This window comes from Heptranchias perlo, chromosome 30 (genome assembly GCF_035084215.1).
Source record: "Heptranchias perlo isolate sHepPer1 chromosome 30, sHepPer1.hap1, whole genome shotgun sequence".
NCBI classification, from domain to species: Eukaryota; Metazoa; Chordata; class Chondrichthyes; order Hexanchiformes; family Hexanchidae; genus Heptranchias; species Heptranchias perlo.
The window spans coordinates 11730473-11749314 of record NC_090354.1 but is presented as its reverse complement, the minus strand read 5'-3'; the positions used below and the strand labels follow the sequence as shown (position 1 = coordinate 11749314).

Genomic DNA, 18842 nt, shown 5'->3' with positions numbered 1-18842 from the left:
ACAATTGGGCTAGCATCATCTGCCATTTGCAGAAGAGCGTTCTCCCATCCTTTGTGTGTAGCAGCATTTCCTACCTTCACTCCTGTACGTCCTGGCTCTAAATGTTAGGCTATGTCCCCTAGTCCTAATATTCAAGTATAGGAGATCTCCAAAAACAGTTACAAATGTCTCAGCAGCCAGAAGCAATAATCCAGCCACTAATCTGTAAATCCTGCATGGTCCCTTTAAATAGCGCTGGTGGTGGGTCCTCCAGGCACTTTAAGACATGTTCAGATGGTCGTGGTTAAGACTGTGCATTGAGTTGAGCGTTAAATTCCAAAATGGTCTCTACCACTTTAAATCAGCGTCACACACTGATTATATCCATTTTCTCTTTACTTTACATGCAGCCGGGGTTCGGTAATACCTATACCAAGATGGCGTCCGGCGCACGTCATGCTGGAAACGTGCGTGTGCAGTCAAGGCGCCATCTTGGCACTTCAGGAGGCCGCGTAGTGCTGAAACATTGGGCGCTACATGGCCCAATTTCTAGCCCTTAGTCCCTAAGACAATGTGGATTCCACCTGCCCTCTCCACCCACTGTGTTATTGAAACAGAAGCCAGATGCACCGGTGAGCCATGCCAGTTCCCATCATGCACTTAGCTTATAGTTACTACGGTGATTGATTTCCAGATTCATAAACTATAATGTTATTTCAGTTGCTTGGTGGACCCAAACTGTTACCCGAACCCCAGTAAGTGTGCACCAGTTGGTTTCTAATGGTACAGTGCCATAAGTTGCTTTGGGTGGTTAATCTGGATGGAATCTTTTCTACTTACTAGATACGTAATGCTGCAGACATATTAATTAAATTCTGGACAACAGGGTCATTCTAGCAAATTCTACTACTTTAAAAATAACTGAAGTGGTTAGTTTATAGAGAAGCAAGATGAAAATTTGATACAGTCCGTTTCTGACTATGCCTTTCCCAGGATATGAATAGACAAAGCACTGATGTACCAAGTCTAAGCTTCTGGAGAATAAAGCCAAAACCACTGTCAACAACAGGGATGCATTATTCAGATACCTATCATTGCCACTAAACTTTAGCATTTCTAAACTGCTGTAGAACTCCTGGGTTCTGATAAGAAGTTCTAAGTGCAGACACATTCTTTCTCCTACTAGAAAAATGGATTAAAATTTACTAATGAAGTGGGACATTGCCTTTTTTGACCATGCCACGCATTAGCAAAACAAACCCTTGATTTCTTCAACAAGGCATGCGTATAATTACCTGTTATTACACTAATCCTGGAGAGCTTTTTTCATTCCTGTAGTAGCTGCCAAGCAATTCCTTTAGGCCACAATCGGCTCTACAATCAAAACAAAATCAGCTCATTTTTTTCTTGTTTTGATGTTTCCATGAAAATATCCTTTTTTTTTGATTTTTGCAGGAAATATTTTTGAATGCTTAACTTAAGTCCCAAATCTAATGTGCCTTCAGCCACATAGTTCTAATGTTAACTTGTTGGCCAGATGGTAATCAAAACACCAGAAGATCTCCTGCATTTAGTGTATTGGGGCAGGTTCTGTCAGTGCAAGTGAAATAGAAGAGAGCTCCTAAGAAGAAAGCAGCAAATCTGCAAATGTCTTTTTTTTTTACAATACTTGGTCAGTAAGTCAAGTAAAGCAGAAAATTGGACAGAAGCTAAGACACCACTTCAGGGCAGTACCAATAAACTGAATTAAATCGGTTACTAATCTTAATTACTGGTAAATTAAACAATCCATTAATTCTCTTGCTATCCAGCCAGCACTGTAGTGGGTCATTCAAACCCTGTTTTTCAGAAAGCATTTGATGTCACTGTGATATTAAATCAAAAGAGTAAATGCTCGAATGTATTTTTAGCCTTCAGTTATTTTTTCAAAGTTGGTCAATTGTCCTGTGTATCAATGGGGAGGAAAACCAGCTAATCCCAAGATGATGGGCTGGAAAGATACATTTAGCCATTCCACATCGACACAGCGGTTTAATACTTCGATAGAAAAGAATTCCACAACAACAACTTGCATTTATGTAGTGCTTCTAATGTAGAAAAACTTTTCAATTATTTTATAAATATAACCTTGCCCCATCCAGTAATCACAAGGTGGCGGGTAACTATTCATGATGACCCGTCTTTTCCTTAAATGGAAGATCTAACATCATGGAGAGTGTACGGTGTGACAGTAGTTTTTCCACATCAACAGTTGTTCAAAATGCAGGGTGTGACTTGTTTTCCATTGACAATATGAAGCATACCTTTGTTATCCAACTGAATGTGCTGTGTACTAAAACATCTAAGTCTAGAATTTACAGTTTGTGATACTAGCTTATGGACATTTAGCATGTTTGTATGGCATTCCTCTGTCTGTGACTTTAACGGGTTTAAATAGTGAACAGAGAAATATCATGCAAACACACTAAATGATTGTGTGCTAATATCACAAACAGTAGGCACTTGTTGTTTGAGGTATAACTGGTCATGCGAAGCAACCCAGAGTTCAAGTTCCTTCTCAAGCCTAGGAGGAGAAAACAATAACTCCTTTGCCAAGTTCACCAGTACTGTGATATTCTGCTCATTAAAAGAGTAGCTTGACAAAAGATAAACATTCAGTACGGACATTAAGTTGACATCAACCATCAAAGCATTTCAATATCTGTATGTTACATCAGGAATTTTGAGTGTCTTGGGGGAGGGAAGACAGTTACGAAAGATGCCCCTGATGTTTTCAAAACTGTAGATCTTGTTTTGTTCATCCATTAAGTTCGATATTAATGATTACTTTTCCCACTTACAGTGCTGCAGGTGGAGAGATCTTTAACCAATGTGTTGCTGATAAAGATGAGGCCTTTAAAGAGAAAGATGTCATCCGCCTTGTACGTCAGATCCTAGATGGAGTTGCTTTTTTGCATGGGAATAATATAGTGCACCTAGACATAAAGGTAAGGTTATTCTTCAGCAAATTTGAGCTCAAATTGTTCCAAGTTCAGGGTTTATTGCAGCCAGTCCTGAATAACCAGAAAACACAAACACTGATTCTTTGATTTGAATAAAATTGTTGCCTGTGGAAATTACGCCAGAAGATGCAATTATACAAATGGTTATGTGCAATTCCTTCCTCTGCTGTTTAAATGGAGGCGCTAATTCATTTAAAAAAGTTTCAAGGCTGCTGAAATTAAGGCAATGTTGAGGGAGTCTTTTGTAGGTTTGATTCTTAGTATACATCTAAGATTTATCAGGATTTTGAGAGTTTATATAGCCCTGCAGACCTTCCGGTGCATACTAATGGATGAATTAAATAGGTCAAGCAGTAAGACCACTTGCTCCCAACCAGTTGGTCATAGGTTTAAGCTCCAGTTCTGCCCTTGTCACTGTGCGACTAGACAAAACAAAGCACTCCAGCAGGGTGCTTCATCTCAGCCTGTAGGAAGAAGCGGAGGGACTGATCTACATCAAGTCATGGAGCGTTCCAAGTAGCATCCTGACTGAAGGGGTGTGTGTGTGTGTGTGTGCATAATCTTTCCCACCTGATTTTCCTATATGCGTTCCACTAATGTGAAACTTTACGCTCAAACGCTAAAGAGGAAGATCTGTCCCATGGCGTGACATTGTTGGGTTTTCCTAATATCACTATTTGGATGTCAGCTGAGAACTTCACACCATGGGACAGGTTACTTGTGTGTCGCAATTGAGAATTCATATAGTGTACCTGCTTGTACATGTTCTTAATGGATAGATTTAAACTCCCTAGTGACACTGTAGGAAAAGTTTATAGATCAGACACCGATTTGGCTCTGTAACTTGACAGGATTGCTGTCTGCTCATGTCTGTGGCTAAGTGGATTGGGGATTTCTCTGAATTTCCATGGGACACTTGCCAGATTGTAAATACCTGCTGATTCCTTGTTTTTTTAGTGGTAAAGGCTTAGTAACTGATAGAACAAGTGCAAACAGTATGGATGAAACACATGGGGAAGGCAATAATAGACCAATGTCTTTTTCTCTTGGCTCATTATTGGAATTCCATGCTATTTATTATTTTTTATATGACAGCATACCTGGAGTTTCATTTATATTAGGAGTTTCACTATACTGTGAGCCATCTTTTTCTATTTGTACTGACTGACAGTCTGATGAAAACAGAAAGGAGCAAATTCATCTTCAGTCAGAGCAAACAGCATTGGGCTAGACTGGGAGAAAAATCGAGCCCATATAGCTCAACTTCACAGATATCTGATGAACTGGAAGGTCAGATTCAGGTCTGTGTCTTGTCCAGATCTTGGCTATTACCTGCAGCTGGAACTGGAATGAACACCTTTTCTTAAAACGGAAAACCAAAGATTCAATCGGTGTGTGGAAGAAATGATAAACTGTACGACTGGAGGTCTGGGTTAGCATTCAGGCACATCCCAAAGCTTAATGGCAGTAAATCTAAACACCTGTAGGTTGAAGCTCTAACTTTCACTATAAGAGGTAAATGTAACAGATGTATTGTTCCATTTAGTTATCTGCCAGGGCCTTCAAGTGGAGGGGATGGGGAATGGCCACGAAAGGCTTCCAGGACCTGCTGCAGTGCACTGTGAACACAGCCTCTGTCTGCTGGTTGAAGATTTTTAATTTATTTTACAAAAAGGCTCACTCTCCGATTGATTGCATTTTCTTTTTGGGCACTTAAAATTTAAATCCTCCCATCCCAGATAACAATGCTGGATGAACAAGCATTTCTTGCACCCAGCATTGATATGACACAATGACGGAAAATACCGCTTATAGAAGACTCAAGCCTAGTTTTTCTGAGTCTCTTCTGATTTTTCTTTTGTCAGAACTGGGACGGATGTGGGCGGAAAATGGGTCGGGGACCTTTTCCACTGAGTTCCCGTCCATTCGTATGACCATCCAACTATCTGCTGACAGTGAAAGCTGATATATAACGAGCTGCACATATATAGACAGACATATTGTAATGGTTTTGAAATTATAGAAATTACGTCTAGCCCAGAGGACTTAAGACCAATCGCTGCCCTAGCTGCGATCACCTTACTCAGCACAGATTGGAGATCAAACCTGAGACTTTCCCGGCCTGTGTAGCTCAATTACTCATCGGATAAATTAGTTAGGCCACTGGGGGAATTGTAGGGGATGTTATGGTCTCGCCACATCAGAGGGGGAAATCACAACAGACAGCATTTCAATCCCAGTGCTCTATTACAAGTGAGCTCTTAGTTAAATTAATAAATTACTTTGGCCCATCAAACTGAAGATTTTCCACGGTATCTGTGAGTTTTATCATGTGGCAGCTCTCAAGTGTCCTTTTATCGGGCTTGATGCATGCTGAGTAGTGTGAGCTATAAATTAGTGTAGAAATAGCATTGCACTACACATGGATACTGTACGAGGTCTACGTACAGTCGGTGTAACGCACAAGTCTTGGATATAAAAGTAGGTGTGGAAGAGCAGAAATGGAGAAAGACAGTATTTTGGTAAGAAGACCTCTGAATTAAACAGTTAAGGGCAGTCCTGTGTGATGTTTTAACATCTGGACGGTCAAAAGCTCACTGCAATGAACCAGACTATAAGCCCTATGAAAATAAAAGCGCACTGTTAATTTGTTAAACATTTACAAAATTAATAGGAAAGCGCCAGAAACAGTCAGCTGTGACCGGTTTTGATGAATCCATTGTGAACATTAGTACCACATGTTGAGTCTGCAGCACCATTGCCCCAGGTGAGAATAGAGTCCAGTCAGCACAGATTAGACAAAGGCTAATTTAAATCAGAACTACTTTATGGTGCACTTCAGCACAGTGCAACATCATGTGGAAAGACCCAAGAAATTGTCAGTGGCTTTGGGAAGATGATCTAATAAGCATTTCCATATCCTGTAGACGCAGAGATGCATTACCCTGTGTAACTAACATTTTCCATTATTTATTTCCATTTATAGTCATTTTTCTTCTCGTGCTAGCCCACAAATTAGAATCATACAGCACAGAAGGAGGCCATTCGGCCCATCGTGCCTGTGCTGGCTGTTTGAAAGAACTATCCAATTAGTCTCACCCCCCCCCCCACCTGCTCTTTCCCCATAGCCCTGCAAATTTTTCCTTTTCAAGTATTTATCCAATTCCCTTTTGAAAGTTACTATTGAACCTGCTTCCCCCACCTTTTCAGGCAGAGCATTCCAGATCATAGCAACATTAAAGGGGCATCGTTTGGTTGTTACGGGAGGGAGAAGATTCAAAAGCGCTGTTGATCGTTTTGCTTATGATAACATAATAAATGAGTGGCAGACGTTTATTTCCAGTAAAACTTACATCATATTGTGAGTTTGTAAACAAATAAAAAATTCAAAACATTTTGTCCATGAGGACTGTGCCCCTTTAAACAAAAATAAGTGTCCATATGCATCAAGTTTGTAGTCCACAAACCCCTTTGTCGTCATTGCTTTTACACTATTCGGTTCAATCAGTGTCCAGCACTCTACGCATTCTTTTACTGTCCTATTTGTAAATATAAAATCACTTTTTCAATTTTTGTACTGAAGCTCTTTTGTTATGATGCCTGTGACATTGTAGTGATTATGGTACTGGACTGGCAACCCAGATCTCAAATCTCATAAGGGCAAGTTGTGAAATTCGATTCTGTAAATCTGGTAAAAGAACCAGAGGGGAGATGAAGAGAATATTTTTTAAGCAGCGAGTTGCTATGATCTAGAATTCACTGCCTGAAAGGGTGGTGGAAGCAGATTCAACATAAGATCATAAGAAATAGGAGCAGGAGTAGGCCATACAGCCCCTCGAGCCTGCTCCACCATTCATAAGATCATGGCTGATCTTGTACCTCAACTCCACTTTCCCGCCCTATGCCAATATCCCTTGATTCCCTCCGAGCCCAAAAATCTATCAATCTCAGTCTTTAATATACTCAGTGACCGAGCATTTACAGCTCTTTGGGGTAGAGAATTCAAAATATCACGACCCTCTAAATGAAGAAATTCCTCCTTATCCCAGTCCTAAATGTCTGACCCCTTATCCTGAGGCTATGTCCCCTAGTTCTAGACTCTCCAGCCAGGAGAAACATCCTCTCAGCATCTACCCTGTCAAGCCTGCTTAGAATCTTGTATGTTCCAATGAGAACACCTCTCATCCTTCTAAACTTCAGACAGTATAGGCCCAATCTACTCAATCTTTCCTCATAGGACAACCCTCTCATCCCAGGAATCAATCTAGTGAACCTTCATTGCACCGCCTCTAAGGCAAGTATATCCTTCCTTATGTAAGGAGACCAAAAGTGCACACAGTATTCCAGGTGTGGTTTTACCAAAGCTCTGTACAATTGCAGCAAGACTTCCTTACTCTTGTACTCCAACCCCCTCGCAATAAAGGCCAACATACCATTTGCACCATTTTAACAGTAATTTTCAAAAAGGAATTGGATAAATACTTGAAAAGAAAAAATTTACAGGGCCATGGGGAAAGAGCAGGGGAGTGGAACTAATTGGATAGCTCTTTCAAAGAGCCGACAGAGGCACGGTGGGCCGAATGGCCTCCTTCTGTGCTGTATGATTCTATTTTGTGGGCTAGCACCAGAAGAAAAATGACTATAAAAAGCTGCTGAATTGTTGTAAAAAACCCAACTGACTCATTAATGTTCTACAGGGAAGAGAACGTGACAGCCCCACCTATCTGGCCTACATGCGACTCTGGTCCACACTTTGTGATTGACTCTTAATGCCCTCTGAAGTGGTCAGGCAAGCTATCCTGCTGTAAAAACAATCCAGAGTAACTAGGGATGGGCAATAATTGCAACTTTACTAGTCTCATCTACATCCCAAGAGCAAATAAAGAAAGAAAGATTTCTTTTGCATGTGTATTCCTAATAAATGCTATAAAACCTGGTGTATAAGTCATACAGGTTTTATTACTTGCAAGCAACCTTTTTCATTGTAAAGTCATGATTATGACATTTACATCTGTGTACATGGGGTTTACACTATATGTGATATCGTGGAAGATCAGTGGTGCATTTAACAAGCATGTATTCTATGTACTTGACAGTGTTTGGGTTCCAAGCCTGAACAGCAGTGAACAATGTATTAAAGCTCTATTTCTGTTCTTTTTCTTCCCTCAGCCACAGAACATTTTGCTGACCAGCTGCAATCCACTGGGCAATATCCGGATCGTTGACTTCGGGCTTTCTAGGAGAATGGACAGTGTAGAAGAGATTAAGGAAATCACGGGTACTCCAGAGTATGTAGGTAAGAGCCAGGCTGCAACATTTTGTTCACAGGACTCTTCCCAGTCCACAAAAGTGTATTTTAAGAACCAATATTACAATGATACATGGCTGGCATACTGATTTTTCTTTTGATGATCTAGGTAGAATATCTTTCAAAGCATTTTTTAATTTTTCAATGAATTCGGTGATAATTCAGAATTACCATAAAGCATAGCATACAAATTGCATCAGCTTGTAAATCGCTTGCCTAAAAGACATCAAACGTGTGTGACAGTGTGTCTTATACTCCAAATTTCACAGTAGTTGGAACATTAAACCTGAAAATAAAATTGCCTCTAAATCGGAACCATGCTGTGCTGAGGGTGAAACCACTTTATAATGTGTAGTTAAATGGTTAGTGATCTCTGCTCAGGAGACAAGCACGGAACAAACTTTCAGGGTATCTAATTTTTTTTTTCTTTTTAATTCCACTAGCTCCTGAAATATTAAATTACGAAGCAATCACCACAGCGACAGATATGTGGTAAGTGTACATTTTGCAGTGTCGGTAACAAGATTTTGGGGGTAATTTTCTGCCAGTGGTGCATATTGGAAAATCATGTGCAAGGCATGCCTAGTATTCTGATATGCATGACCAACAGGTGAAGCTTCCCGCCTAAAAAGTAAAATCTGAAAGCTACGCCTTAAAAATTTATCTTACGATAAGTGAAATATGGAATAAATCCTTTGGAGGGTTGGGGCAACATTTCTGCACCAAAATATTTTTTATGAATTGTATTTGCTTCCTGTGATGTTGTGGAGCATTTTGGAATTGCTCTTGTGTCTCAGTAGAACCACTCAATAAACAAGATTGTGGTACAAACTTGCCTCAAAATGCTTCAAAGCACTTGATGGAAAATCAAAAACTGCAAGCCCACGATTTCTTGACCAGCGCTGTCTGCAAGCTCCTCGCCAAGGAATCGCGTCATTCAAAAGATTCCAATACAGTTTAGCCCGGAATTTCCGCTCTTTTCCTCCGATTTCCTGCCATAACCTTGGAGGAAGTTGGGTGGAACGACTGGAGAAATGGCTAAAACACCTGTTCCTGCCATTTCTTCAGGGTTTCCACTTAACTTTGGATTTACACTGCAAATTTAGCATTGGAGCCAAGTGGAAATCACTTCACACCAAAATTAAACTTGCAGTGTAAATGCACCCTTTATGAATGTCAATTGCGTTGTTGAAATATTTATTCCTCCCGCTCCCTGCATTGGAGAGACTAGTATTATTGCGGTCCATGGCATTGTCATTGAGGTTTGGTTCACATTCAGGTGTAGAATAACAATTACATAAATCCTGTTTTCCTTTGCTTTATTTTTTCCAGGAGTATCGGGGTGTTGATCTATGTAATGCTGACAGGCATTTCGCCTTTCCTTGGAGATGACAAGCAATCCACGTATCTCAATATTTCCAAAGTGGACATTGAGTACTCTGAAGACATCTTTGAAGGCATCTCCGACTTGGCTTTAGATTTCATTCAGACTCTTCTAATTAAGGATCCGAGGTAAGATTTTAATTCTCTTGTGAGTAACCATCTTAGTTATTAACCAGTAATTAAAATATTATTGTGTTAAAAAGACACAGCAAAACAAAGAACCCCAACCAGGAAAGTACCAGATTCCCTATGGGTTCTATCTATTCACATTATCAGTGCATGAGATTATACATAAATCATACTTGTTTAGATACCTAAGCCATAGAAGGGAGGAAGAAAGTAGCGAAAGGAATGAAACAAAAAAAGAAATTCAAAGGGAGAAAGACTTTCCTTCTATGACCATCTATCACTGGGAATTCACGATACTGTTGCTGAACAGTACTTCAGAATAGTGACCTTGCGCCCACTATTATTCGAAACAACTATTGCCCAACCAAATTATTTCATAATATAGGTACCTAGCTGAATCAACTGCATCAGCCATGTGCACAAAGAGTCCAACACAGAAGCAGAAACCAGACCGTGAAGACCACTGGTCTTCTTCACCCAATGTATAGCATGGAAGAGGCAGTCTAAGTTATTCAATGGATTAGGATCTTCGATCTACTCCTAGCTGCATTTAGATGTCCAATGACTGACAAGCCTGAGTAATGGAAAATGTTTTCCAATCTCCCATCAGTCCTGAACTGCTCATTACTATAAATGTCTTTTTTTTTTGGAAAATTAGTTCATCTGGAACTCGACCTCATATTTTGTCCCTTGTGCTTAAAGATTCCACATTTGCCACTTTCTCGATTCTCATGTCAAAAAGTATCTGCAAGGGAGAGAGATTACGGGGGATAGTGATTCCAAAATCAATTAGTTTCTGTACTATGTATGAACCCTTCTTGTGTCTGTATCCCAGATATCATCCTTAGCATTGAGTATGATAAATTTTGCCCTAAGTGCATCTGACTGGATAACTGGCCACTGATAAGTTCACAGTTGCGTTAGGGTCAGGCTCGCAGACAAAGATGTTTATCACATCATATTGCTGGCTGGGAGACATGTTTGTAGCGGATGTACTGTACAAGTGGGTATAACTCAGTTGCAGAGCATTTGACTGCAGATTACAAGGTCTCTGGTTCAAAACCATGTGCCCACTTTGCACATGTATTTCACCACCCTAGAATTGGGTGCCCAGTCTCACTCTTATGGGCAGTGCTTGGTGCCTTTAAGTGGAGTGTAGCTCATTGGCTGCTATATCAAGAGGACCCTAATTCAAATTTAGGTGCCACTTAACGGTTTTACAAGTGGACACATGGGATTAGCACAACTGCTCACATGGAGGATAAACACAAGCATGGACTGGTTAGGCCAAATGGCCTGATGGCCTATTGTAATTCTGTGTTGCAATTGAAAAGAATTAATGAGTATATTTGTAGATTTTTCTGAATGAAGATGTTATTTTTATCTTTGTGATGTCTCATTGGTAGAAATTTCTTTAACTGGTATTTCTCTGTGCAAAATTCATCAAAGTTCATAACAATGCAAAAAAAAATCAGCTCAACATTTTAACAGGACGTCGATTAAAAAGGGAAATATCCTTTAAACAAACATTAGCTGTGAAATTATGTTGTGAGTGCTTAACACATTTGTATGAAATTTCTTCGCCCACTCTGCTGATTCAGAGAAACGCCTCCATTAAAACAGCAAACAAAAGAATGTCATACACATGCATTAATATTCACACTGTAATCTTCACACAGCATAATCTCAAAGTCCTTGCACCTTAACTGTTAGCAGATCTTTAGTAAATTAAATCCCAATGTATGCGTTCAAATTGATTATGGAAATCACAGTCAAGGATTTATGTTTCTGGTAAATATGATTACAGTTAAGGAACAAAAAGTTAAAAATAATAAAATATTTGGAGTGCAACAGTAGCTGTAATAATTCTCTTTTTTCTTATTAAAGGAAAAGAGCAAAGGCAGAACAGTGTTTAGACCACCCGTGGCTTTCCTCCAACCTAGAAGTGCCAAAACCCATAACCGAGTCCGAGGAGGAGCAGTCTGAGTCCGAACAGAACAGCCCTGATTCAGAGGAACTGGTGCTAATGGCTTCCTACACGCTGTGTAGGCAGTTGGACAAGAACATTGAGATTGAGCGAACGGCAGTGCACAAACAGTTCAAATTCGAGGAGCCTTTCACAACGTTGCGAGATTTTCTGAGTGCTTAATATATACTGGACTGCAAGTACACTGGCTTCAAACTAGCTACACAGAGCACTGCGTTTGTTTGTTGCTCGGAGTGCCATATGGCTGAATGCTCTGCAGGCTTTCATTACTTAGGGCAATTAACTTTTTATTAGGCATCAGCCTGGTGTAATATAGAGCGAATGGCCTGAATTGAGCACAAGTTTAAAAGAGAAAAGTACAGTCTTGTTCTGGGGAAATAGTGCCCTCTTAAGCCTAGTGATAGAGCTGAGAGATTGGTACGGAAAAACCTGGTTAAAACGACAGCAGCTTTGCTAATCAAACATGTAAATTCTGTGTCGTCTCATTATTTAGCAATACAAGATAAATTTTGTGATGGTTGAAACAAGCAACATGGAAAGATTTGTGTCAGAGAGGAAAATGTAGAATGTTATTGAGGTGACAATCTTAAATTCATCTATTGCTGTTGGGTTGTCCTTTTTTCTGTTTGTTGGCAGCAAGGTAATGTCAATCAGCAGTAAAAAAAAAACTTTTCTTTGGCACTGCTCCTTTAAGCAAAAAAAAAGCTTGCATTACTTGAGTTTAACTCGGCTATTTAGTGGAAGAGGCCTCTCATTGCAATGTAACTGGAGAACGCTCTTTGTTCCAGTATGCCGATGAGCATGTCCCCACCCCTCCAAAAGCCAATTTTATACTTGGCTTATTTCTAATTGGAAAGGGAAATTAAGTGCTGTATTTAACAGCCTTAAAAAAAATTAAAAATGGAAGTCCAGCAAAAAAAAAAGTTTGGGTTTGATGAATGAAATTGCCAGTAAAATTGCCAAAATTGTTATGTTGAGAATAGGTACGTTTTTTTTTGCTTCGAAGGCTTACAAAAATAGTTTTGTATGCTTTGTACAGCAAATAGTTCCACTTTGGTTCTCATTCATTTCAGTTCTATTATAGGGTCTGACTTTTTTTCACCCTGCAATTATGATACTGAGCTATGGCTCTTTATTCCCAGGAGATCAGGTTGGTGTCTAAAATTCAAGTAATGAGGTTAAATAATAATTGTAGTTCTGTGGCTACAGGACATTTTATGCAAATCTCCTTGTAAATCTGTACATTGGAATGCGCCAAGCTGCAATGAAATAATGGCACATAGAGTCTAGAGAGCATTAGTGCACATATTATTGTCTTTCTTTGGTTTAGGGAATAGGTGTGTCTTTTTTTTTTCTTATTTATTGTATCCTGATGGTTAAAAATAACCATTATTGAAAGATTTTTGTCAGGGACTAGAATGTAGTCATTTTCTAAGGAATATTCCAGAAACATATCAGCGTTGTTATTACAGCAATTTGACATTCCTCTTGATTACCCACTAGTGACTCACTTCCTCCAATTATAAATAATGCGCACGCGCATCGTAGAGCTCCTGTGACTGTGTGAAACATATATATATTTTTTAAAATGACAGTGCCTTGACACTTATCTAAATAATGTGGGACCAAGTACGTTCAGGTGTTTGAATTCTGAATAGATACATGGATTTTGAGGTCATTCAGTATCACCCAGCACCTGGCACTAGGAGGAAAAGAATCCATGGGTTGGGGGGGGAGGGAGGGGCGGCAGGAGGGAAAGAGCACCTTTTCGGCACATGTAGCAGACACATAAACTGTCACTTTATTTTTGTCACTGATACGATTTAAGGAAATTCACAAGCAAGTCACATGTAGGCCAGTGAATCTGTACTGTAAACTGAACGTGCATTCCAACAACTGAACAAGTCAGAAAAGTAACATTGAACTAGTGACGCACTGTGGTTCACTTTTGAGGCCTGTTGTACAAGGTCTAATCTGCAAGGACCAGGGGATGTGTCAACTGCAGTGCCTTCTGGGTATGGCCTAATTCTGACCATCGTGTTTGCACATTCAAAATGAACATAGTAAGAGGAGGAGTGGAAGGAGGAGCATAATCTTGCCTTTTTATGAAACAAAACCTTTTTTCAAAAATTACAACAGCCAGTGTTATCTGCACAACAATGCACAATTCTGCTTTCCTTCTTTCCCTTTCATTCCTGACTAATTTGGACCAAAAAAAAAACTGAGGACTGCAAGAAGTATCGAGACATCGATTACAAAACTGAATCTATTGCACAGCGGGCTTTGCCATGTGGCCTTCAGGAAGTCTATTGGTCAACATAAGTGAAAAGCTGTTTTATTCAACATTCCTGTTGTACATTATAGAGTTCGAAGATCTTTGAAATTGCGATATGGAATTTTGTATTATATTGTATTTTCAGTCATTGAATGGAATTATCAAAGAATTATTCAGACATGTTCTTCATTCAGCGTCTGTTGGCCAGGTGAAAAGACTGTGCTGAACTATTAAGGGCGCATTTTGTTCTAAGGTTCAGTGGGCAGCACCTGCTTTAAAGTAATTTGGTGCTTAATCAGTACAAATACTTATGTCAATACTGGCATCACAACAACAACAACATGCATTTGTATAGCACCTTTCATGCAGTAAGAAGTCCTAAGGAGTTTAGGTGTTTTCCAACAGATCACATCCCCTTCGGTGAAGAACTGAATATTCTAGAGCACCGAATCAGCAAGCAGACATTCTGCAGAGCTGGTAAAATGTATCTGTGTGGCGCTGAGGGAGAAGAACAAAGAGTACGGCAGTGCATTAGTGCCACTCCTCAATGCCTGACTGGCACTGATACAAATTTGGGGCAGAATCGCTTTTAAAAAGTCAAAGCACAGAAGTTTAATCTTGAAGTATACTTCATTCAGGACACCCCAATAATCAGTGGTCCTGTGAAAATGGGATGATTTTAATTGATTGTTAAACAATGGGGGATAAAAAAGGCAGGAGGCGCCTAGAAATCTGCCTTATGTCCAGAAATAATCCTTCCATATTGGCAAGACAAGTGGAGGAAGAAGCCCATGTTCTTTAATTTTTAAAAACTGACAACGTTTAATTAAGGTAAAATGTTAGTTATTTACTAATGCCTCTTGTTTCATGTATGTTGAGGACATCACCTCCACTCACTATTCTAATAGTCATTAACCTGTTTATTTTAAATGGATTAATGATAAAATAGCAAACAGAAGATTATTACCAATGAATGCCAAAGCAGCCTGTATCCCAATCTCCTTTTCTGTGCGTTTTCAGAATATTATTTTAATTCTGTTCTCATAAGAACACAACGCAGTCATTGCAAATTTCTCTCTGCTCTACTTTAGTGTCACTGTTAACCCATTTGGACATTCAAACATCTTTGAAGGTCATAGGAGAACCAAAAAATCTGAGACTCATTTCCTCAGTTTCCAAAGGACAAGAAAGTAGATCATGTTATTAATAGTCTCTCAAAGGGACAACATCTGAAGATTGTGAGAAGAGACAATGCCAATTAAATGTGGCCACCCTCTTGGCTGCAGATGGTGCAGGGAGGTTGAGAAAGGAGAAAACATATCTTAAAATGAGCCAGTCTTACATATTCATACCTCCTCATACCACTAAATGGAGGAACAGTTTGGAGCTTGTTCTGTTGATACATGCGGGACAAAACTGTGGGTTATTAGATCCTTTGCTTGAGTGGTTTGGAATTATGTGAAAATATTCCTTACTTTCATGTTAATATTGCAGCTTGTTTATTTTGTAATGTAAAAATGTCACATTTTGGTGCACAAAGCAATGGCATGGGCACAGGCTTTATAGAGAACATAACCGTTATATTAGCAATCAGGTGGATAAATACTCATAAACTTCACAATTAACTACTGTAATTCCACTGGATGGCTGTATGTATGTCTGATAATTCCTTGGTTGCAGAACACATTTGTTGGACCAGATTTTTGAATTGTAATAATCATATTTTAATTATTTTTCCTTTAAAATGCTGCAGACTTTGTTATCAGCACCTCCATAAACAAGAGTAAAATGTACAATTTCTTTTATGCAATAGTCTTGACCACCAAAACTGGTGACAAAGGTACCGTTTGACATTTTCCATGTAATGTGCTGTTTTTTACAATAATAAAACAACATTGCAAGTCCGTCAGCTCCCTTTCAGTTTTTGAAAATTGACTGTTGTAAAACCATTCAGAATGAAACCGGGTCTAAAAGGATTAAATTATGAGGACAGGTTGCATAGACTAGGCTTGTATTCCTTGAATAGAGAAGATTAAGGGGTGATCTAATCGAGGTGTTTAAGATGATTAAAGAAGTTGATAGGGTAAATAGAGAGAAACTATTTATTCTGGCGGGAGAGTCCAGAACAAGGGGGCATAACGTTAAAATTAGAGCAAGGCCATTCAGGGGTGATGTCAAAAAGCACTTCTTCACGATGGGGGACATAGTTTGTATTTATCCGCAAGGACCTGTGTCGTCGTCGTCACAAAGTCACCTTAAGTAAAGATTTCAGGCACGGTCCCTGTCCAGTTCAAAAGTGATTGAGAAACGCCCAATTATGATATGGCCAATTGAATCCGGGTTGACGGTCTGTAAGGTCGGAGATGGTATCCGCAGTGCAAAGTCCCGTCTTCGCACTGAGGACACCATCCAACGTGTTGTGTGCCACTACCACTGTGCTAAATGGGATAGATTCAGAACAGATCTAGCAGCTCAAAACTGGGTATCCATGAGGTGCTGTGGGCCATCAGCAGCAGCAGAATTGTATTCCACCACAATCTGTAACCTCATGGCCCGGCATATTCCTCACTCTACCATTACCAACAAGCCACGGGATCAACCCTGGTTCAATGAGGAGTGTAGAAGAGCATGCCAGGAGCAGCACCAGGCGTACCTAAAAATGAGGTGCCAACCTGGTGAAGCTACAACTCAGGACTACATGCATGCTAAACAGTGGAAGCAACATGCTATAGACAGAGCTAAGCGATTCCACAACCAACAGATCAGATCAAAGCTCTGCAGTCCTGCCACATCCAATCGTGAATGGTGTTGGACAATTAAACAACTAACAGGTGGAGGAGGCTCTGTAAACATCCCCATCCTCAATGATGGCGGAGTCCAGCACGTGAGTGCAAAAGACAAGGCTGAAGCATTTGCAACCATCTTCAGCCAGAAGTGCCGAGTGGATGATCCATCTCGGCCTCCTCCCGATATCCCCACCATCACAGAAGCCAGTCTTCAGCCAATTCGATTCACTCCACGTGATATCAAGAAACGGCTGAGTGCACTGGATACAGCAAAGGCTATGGGCCCCAACAACATCCCGGCTGTAGTGCTGAAGACTTGTGCTCCAGAACTAGCTGCGCCTCTAGCCAAGCTGTTCCAGTACAGCTACAACACTGACATCGACCCGACAATGTGGAAAATTGCCCAGGTATGTCCTGTCCACAAAAAGCAGGACAAATCCAATCCGGCCAATTACTGCCCCATCAGTCTACTCTCAATCATCAGCAAAGTGATAGCACTGTCGATGACATCTTCTATCAAGCGGAACTTACCAATAACCTGCTCACTGATGCTCAGTTTGGGTTCAGCCAGGACCGCTCGACTCCAGACCTCATTACAGCCTTGGTCCAAACATGGACAAAAGAGCTGAATTCGGGAGGTGAGGTGAGAGTGACTGCCCTTGATATCAAGGCAGCATTTGACCGAGTGCAGCATCAAGGAGCCCTAGTAAAATTGAAATCAATGGGAATCGGGTAAACTCTCCAGTGGCTGGAGTCATACCGAGCACAAAGGAAGATGGTAGCGGCTGTTGGAGGCCAATCATCTCAGCCCCAGGACATTGCTGCAGGAATTCCTCAGGGCAGTGTCCTAGGCCCAACCATCTTCAGCTGCTTCATCAATGACCTTCCCTCCATCATAAGGTCAGAAATGGGGATGTTCGCTGATGATTGCACAGTGTTCAGTTCCATTCGCAACACCTCAAATAATGAAGCAGCCCGAGCCCACATGCAGCAAGACCTGGACAACATCCAGGCCTGGGCTCATAAGTGGCAAGTAACATTCGTGCCAGACAAGTGCCTGGCAATGACCATCTCCAACAAGGCAGAGTCTAACCACCTCCCCTTGACATTCAATGGCATTACCATCGCCGAATCTCCCACTATCAACATCCTGAGGGTCACCTTTGACCAGAAACTTCACTGGACCAGCCATATAAATACTGTGGCTACAAGAGCAGGTCAGAGGCTGGGTATTCTGCTGCGAGTGACTCACCTCCTGACTCCCCAAAGCCTTTCCACCATCTACAAGGCACAAGTCAAGAGTGTGATGGAATACTCTCCACTTGCCTGGATGAGTGCAGCTCCAACAACACTCAAGAAGCTCGACACCATACAGGACTAAGCAGCCTGCTTGATTGGCACCCCATCCACCACCCTAAACATTCACTCCCTTCACCATCAGTGCACAGTGGCTGCAGTGTGTACCAACCACAGGATGCACTGCAGCAACTCGCCAAGGCTTCTTCGACAGCACATCCCAAACCTGCGACCTCTACCACCTAGAAGGACAAGAGCAGCAGGTACATGGGATCAACACCACCTGCACGTTCCCCTCCAAGTCACACACCATCCCGACTTGGAAATATATCGCCGTTCCTTCATTGTCGCTGGGTCAAAATCCTGGAACTCCCTTCCTAACAGCACTGTGTGAGAACCTTCACCACACGGACTGCAGCAGTTCAAGAAGGCGGCTCACCACCACCTTCTCAAGGGCAATTAGGGATGGGCAATAAATGCTGGCCTCGCCAGCGATGCCCACATCCCATGAACGAATAAAAAAAAATATGGTGATTTTTCGGAGCATCTGCTGTCTACTCTTTGCACTTTTGTAAACAATTTTACAACACCAAGTTATAGTCCAGCAATTTTATTTTAAATTCACAAGCTTTCGGAGGCTTCCTCCTTCGTCAGGTAAATGTCTTTGCACCAGTGAGTTGACAAGGAAAAGTCAAAG

The 18842-nt window shown here is 40.8% G+C and overlaps 1 protein-coding gene across 1 annotated transcript in view; it reads left to right on the top strand.

The window, feature by feature from the left end:
* LOC137299907 (serine/threonine-protein kinase 17A-like) overlaps nt 1-15967 on the top strand; it is a 53946-nt gene extending 37979 nt beyond the window's left edge. Inside the window, exons 3-7 of the mRNA XM_067968903.1 lie at nt 2822-2966; nt 8151-8277; nt 8733-8781; nt 9622-9801; nt 11689-15967. Coding sequence (XP_067825004.1) covers nt 2822-2966; nt 8151-8277; nt 8733-8781; nt 9622-9801; nt 11689-11950 — 763 coding nt within the window. The 3' untranslated portion in view covers nt 11951-15967. The remainder of the gene's footprint in view (nt 1-2821; nt 2967-8150; nt 8278-8732; nt 8782-9621; nt 9802-11688) is intronic.
* The last annotated feature ends 2875 nt before the right edge of the window (nt 15968-18842 follow it).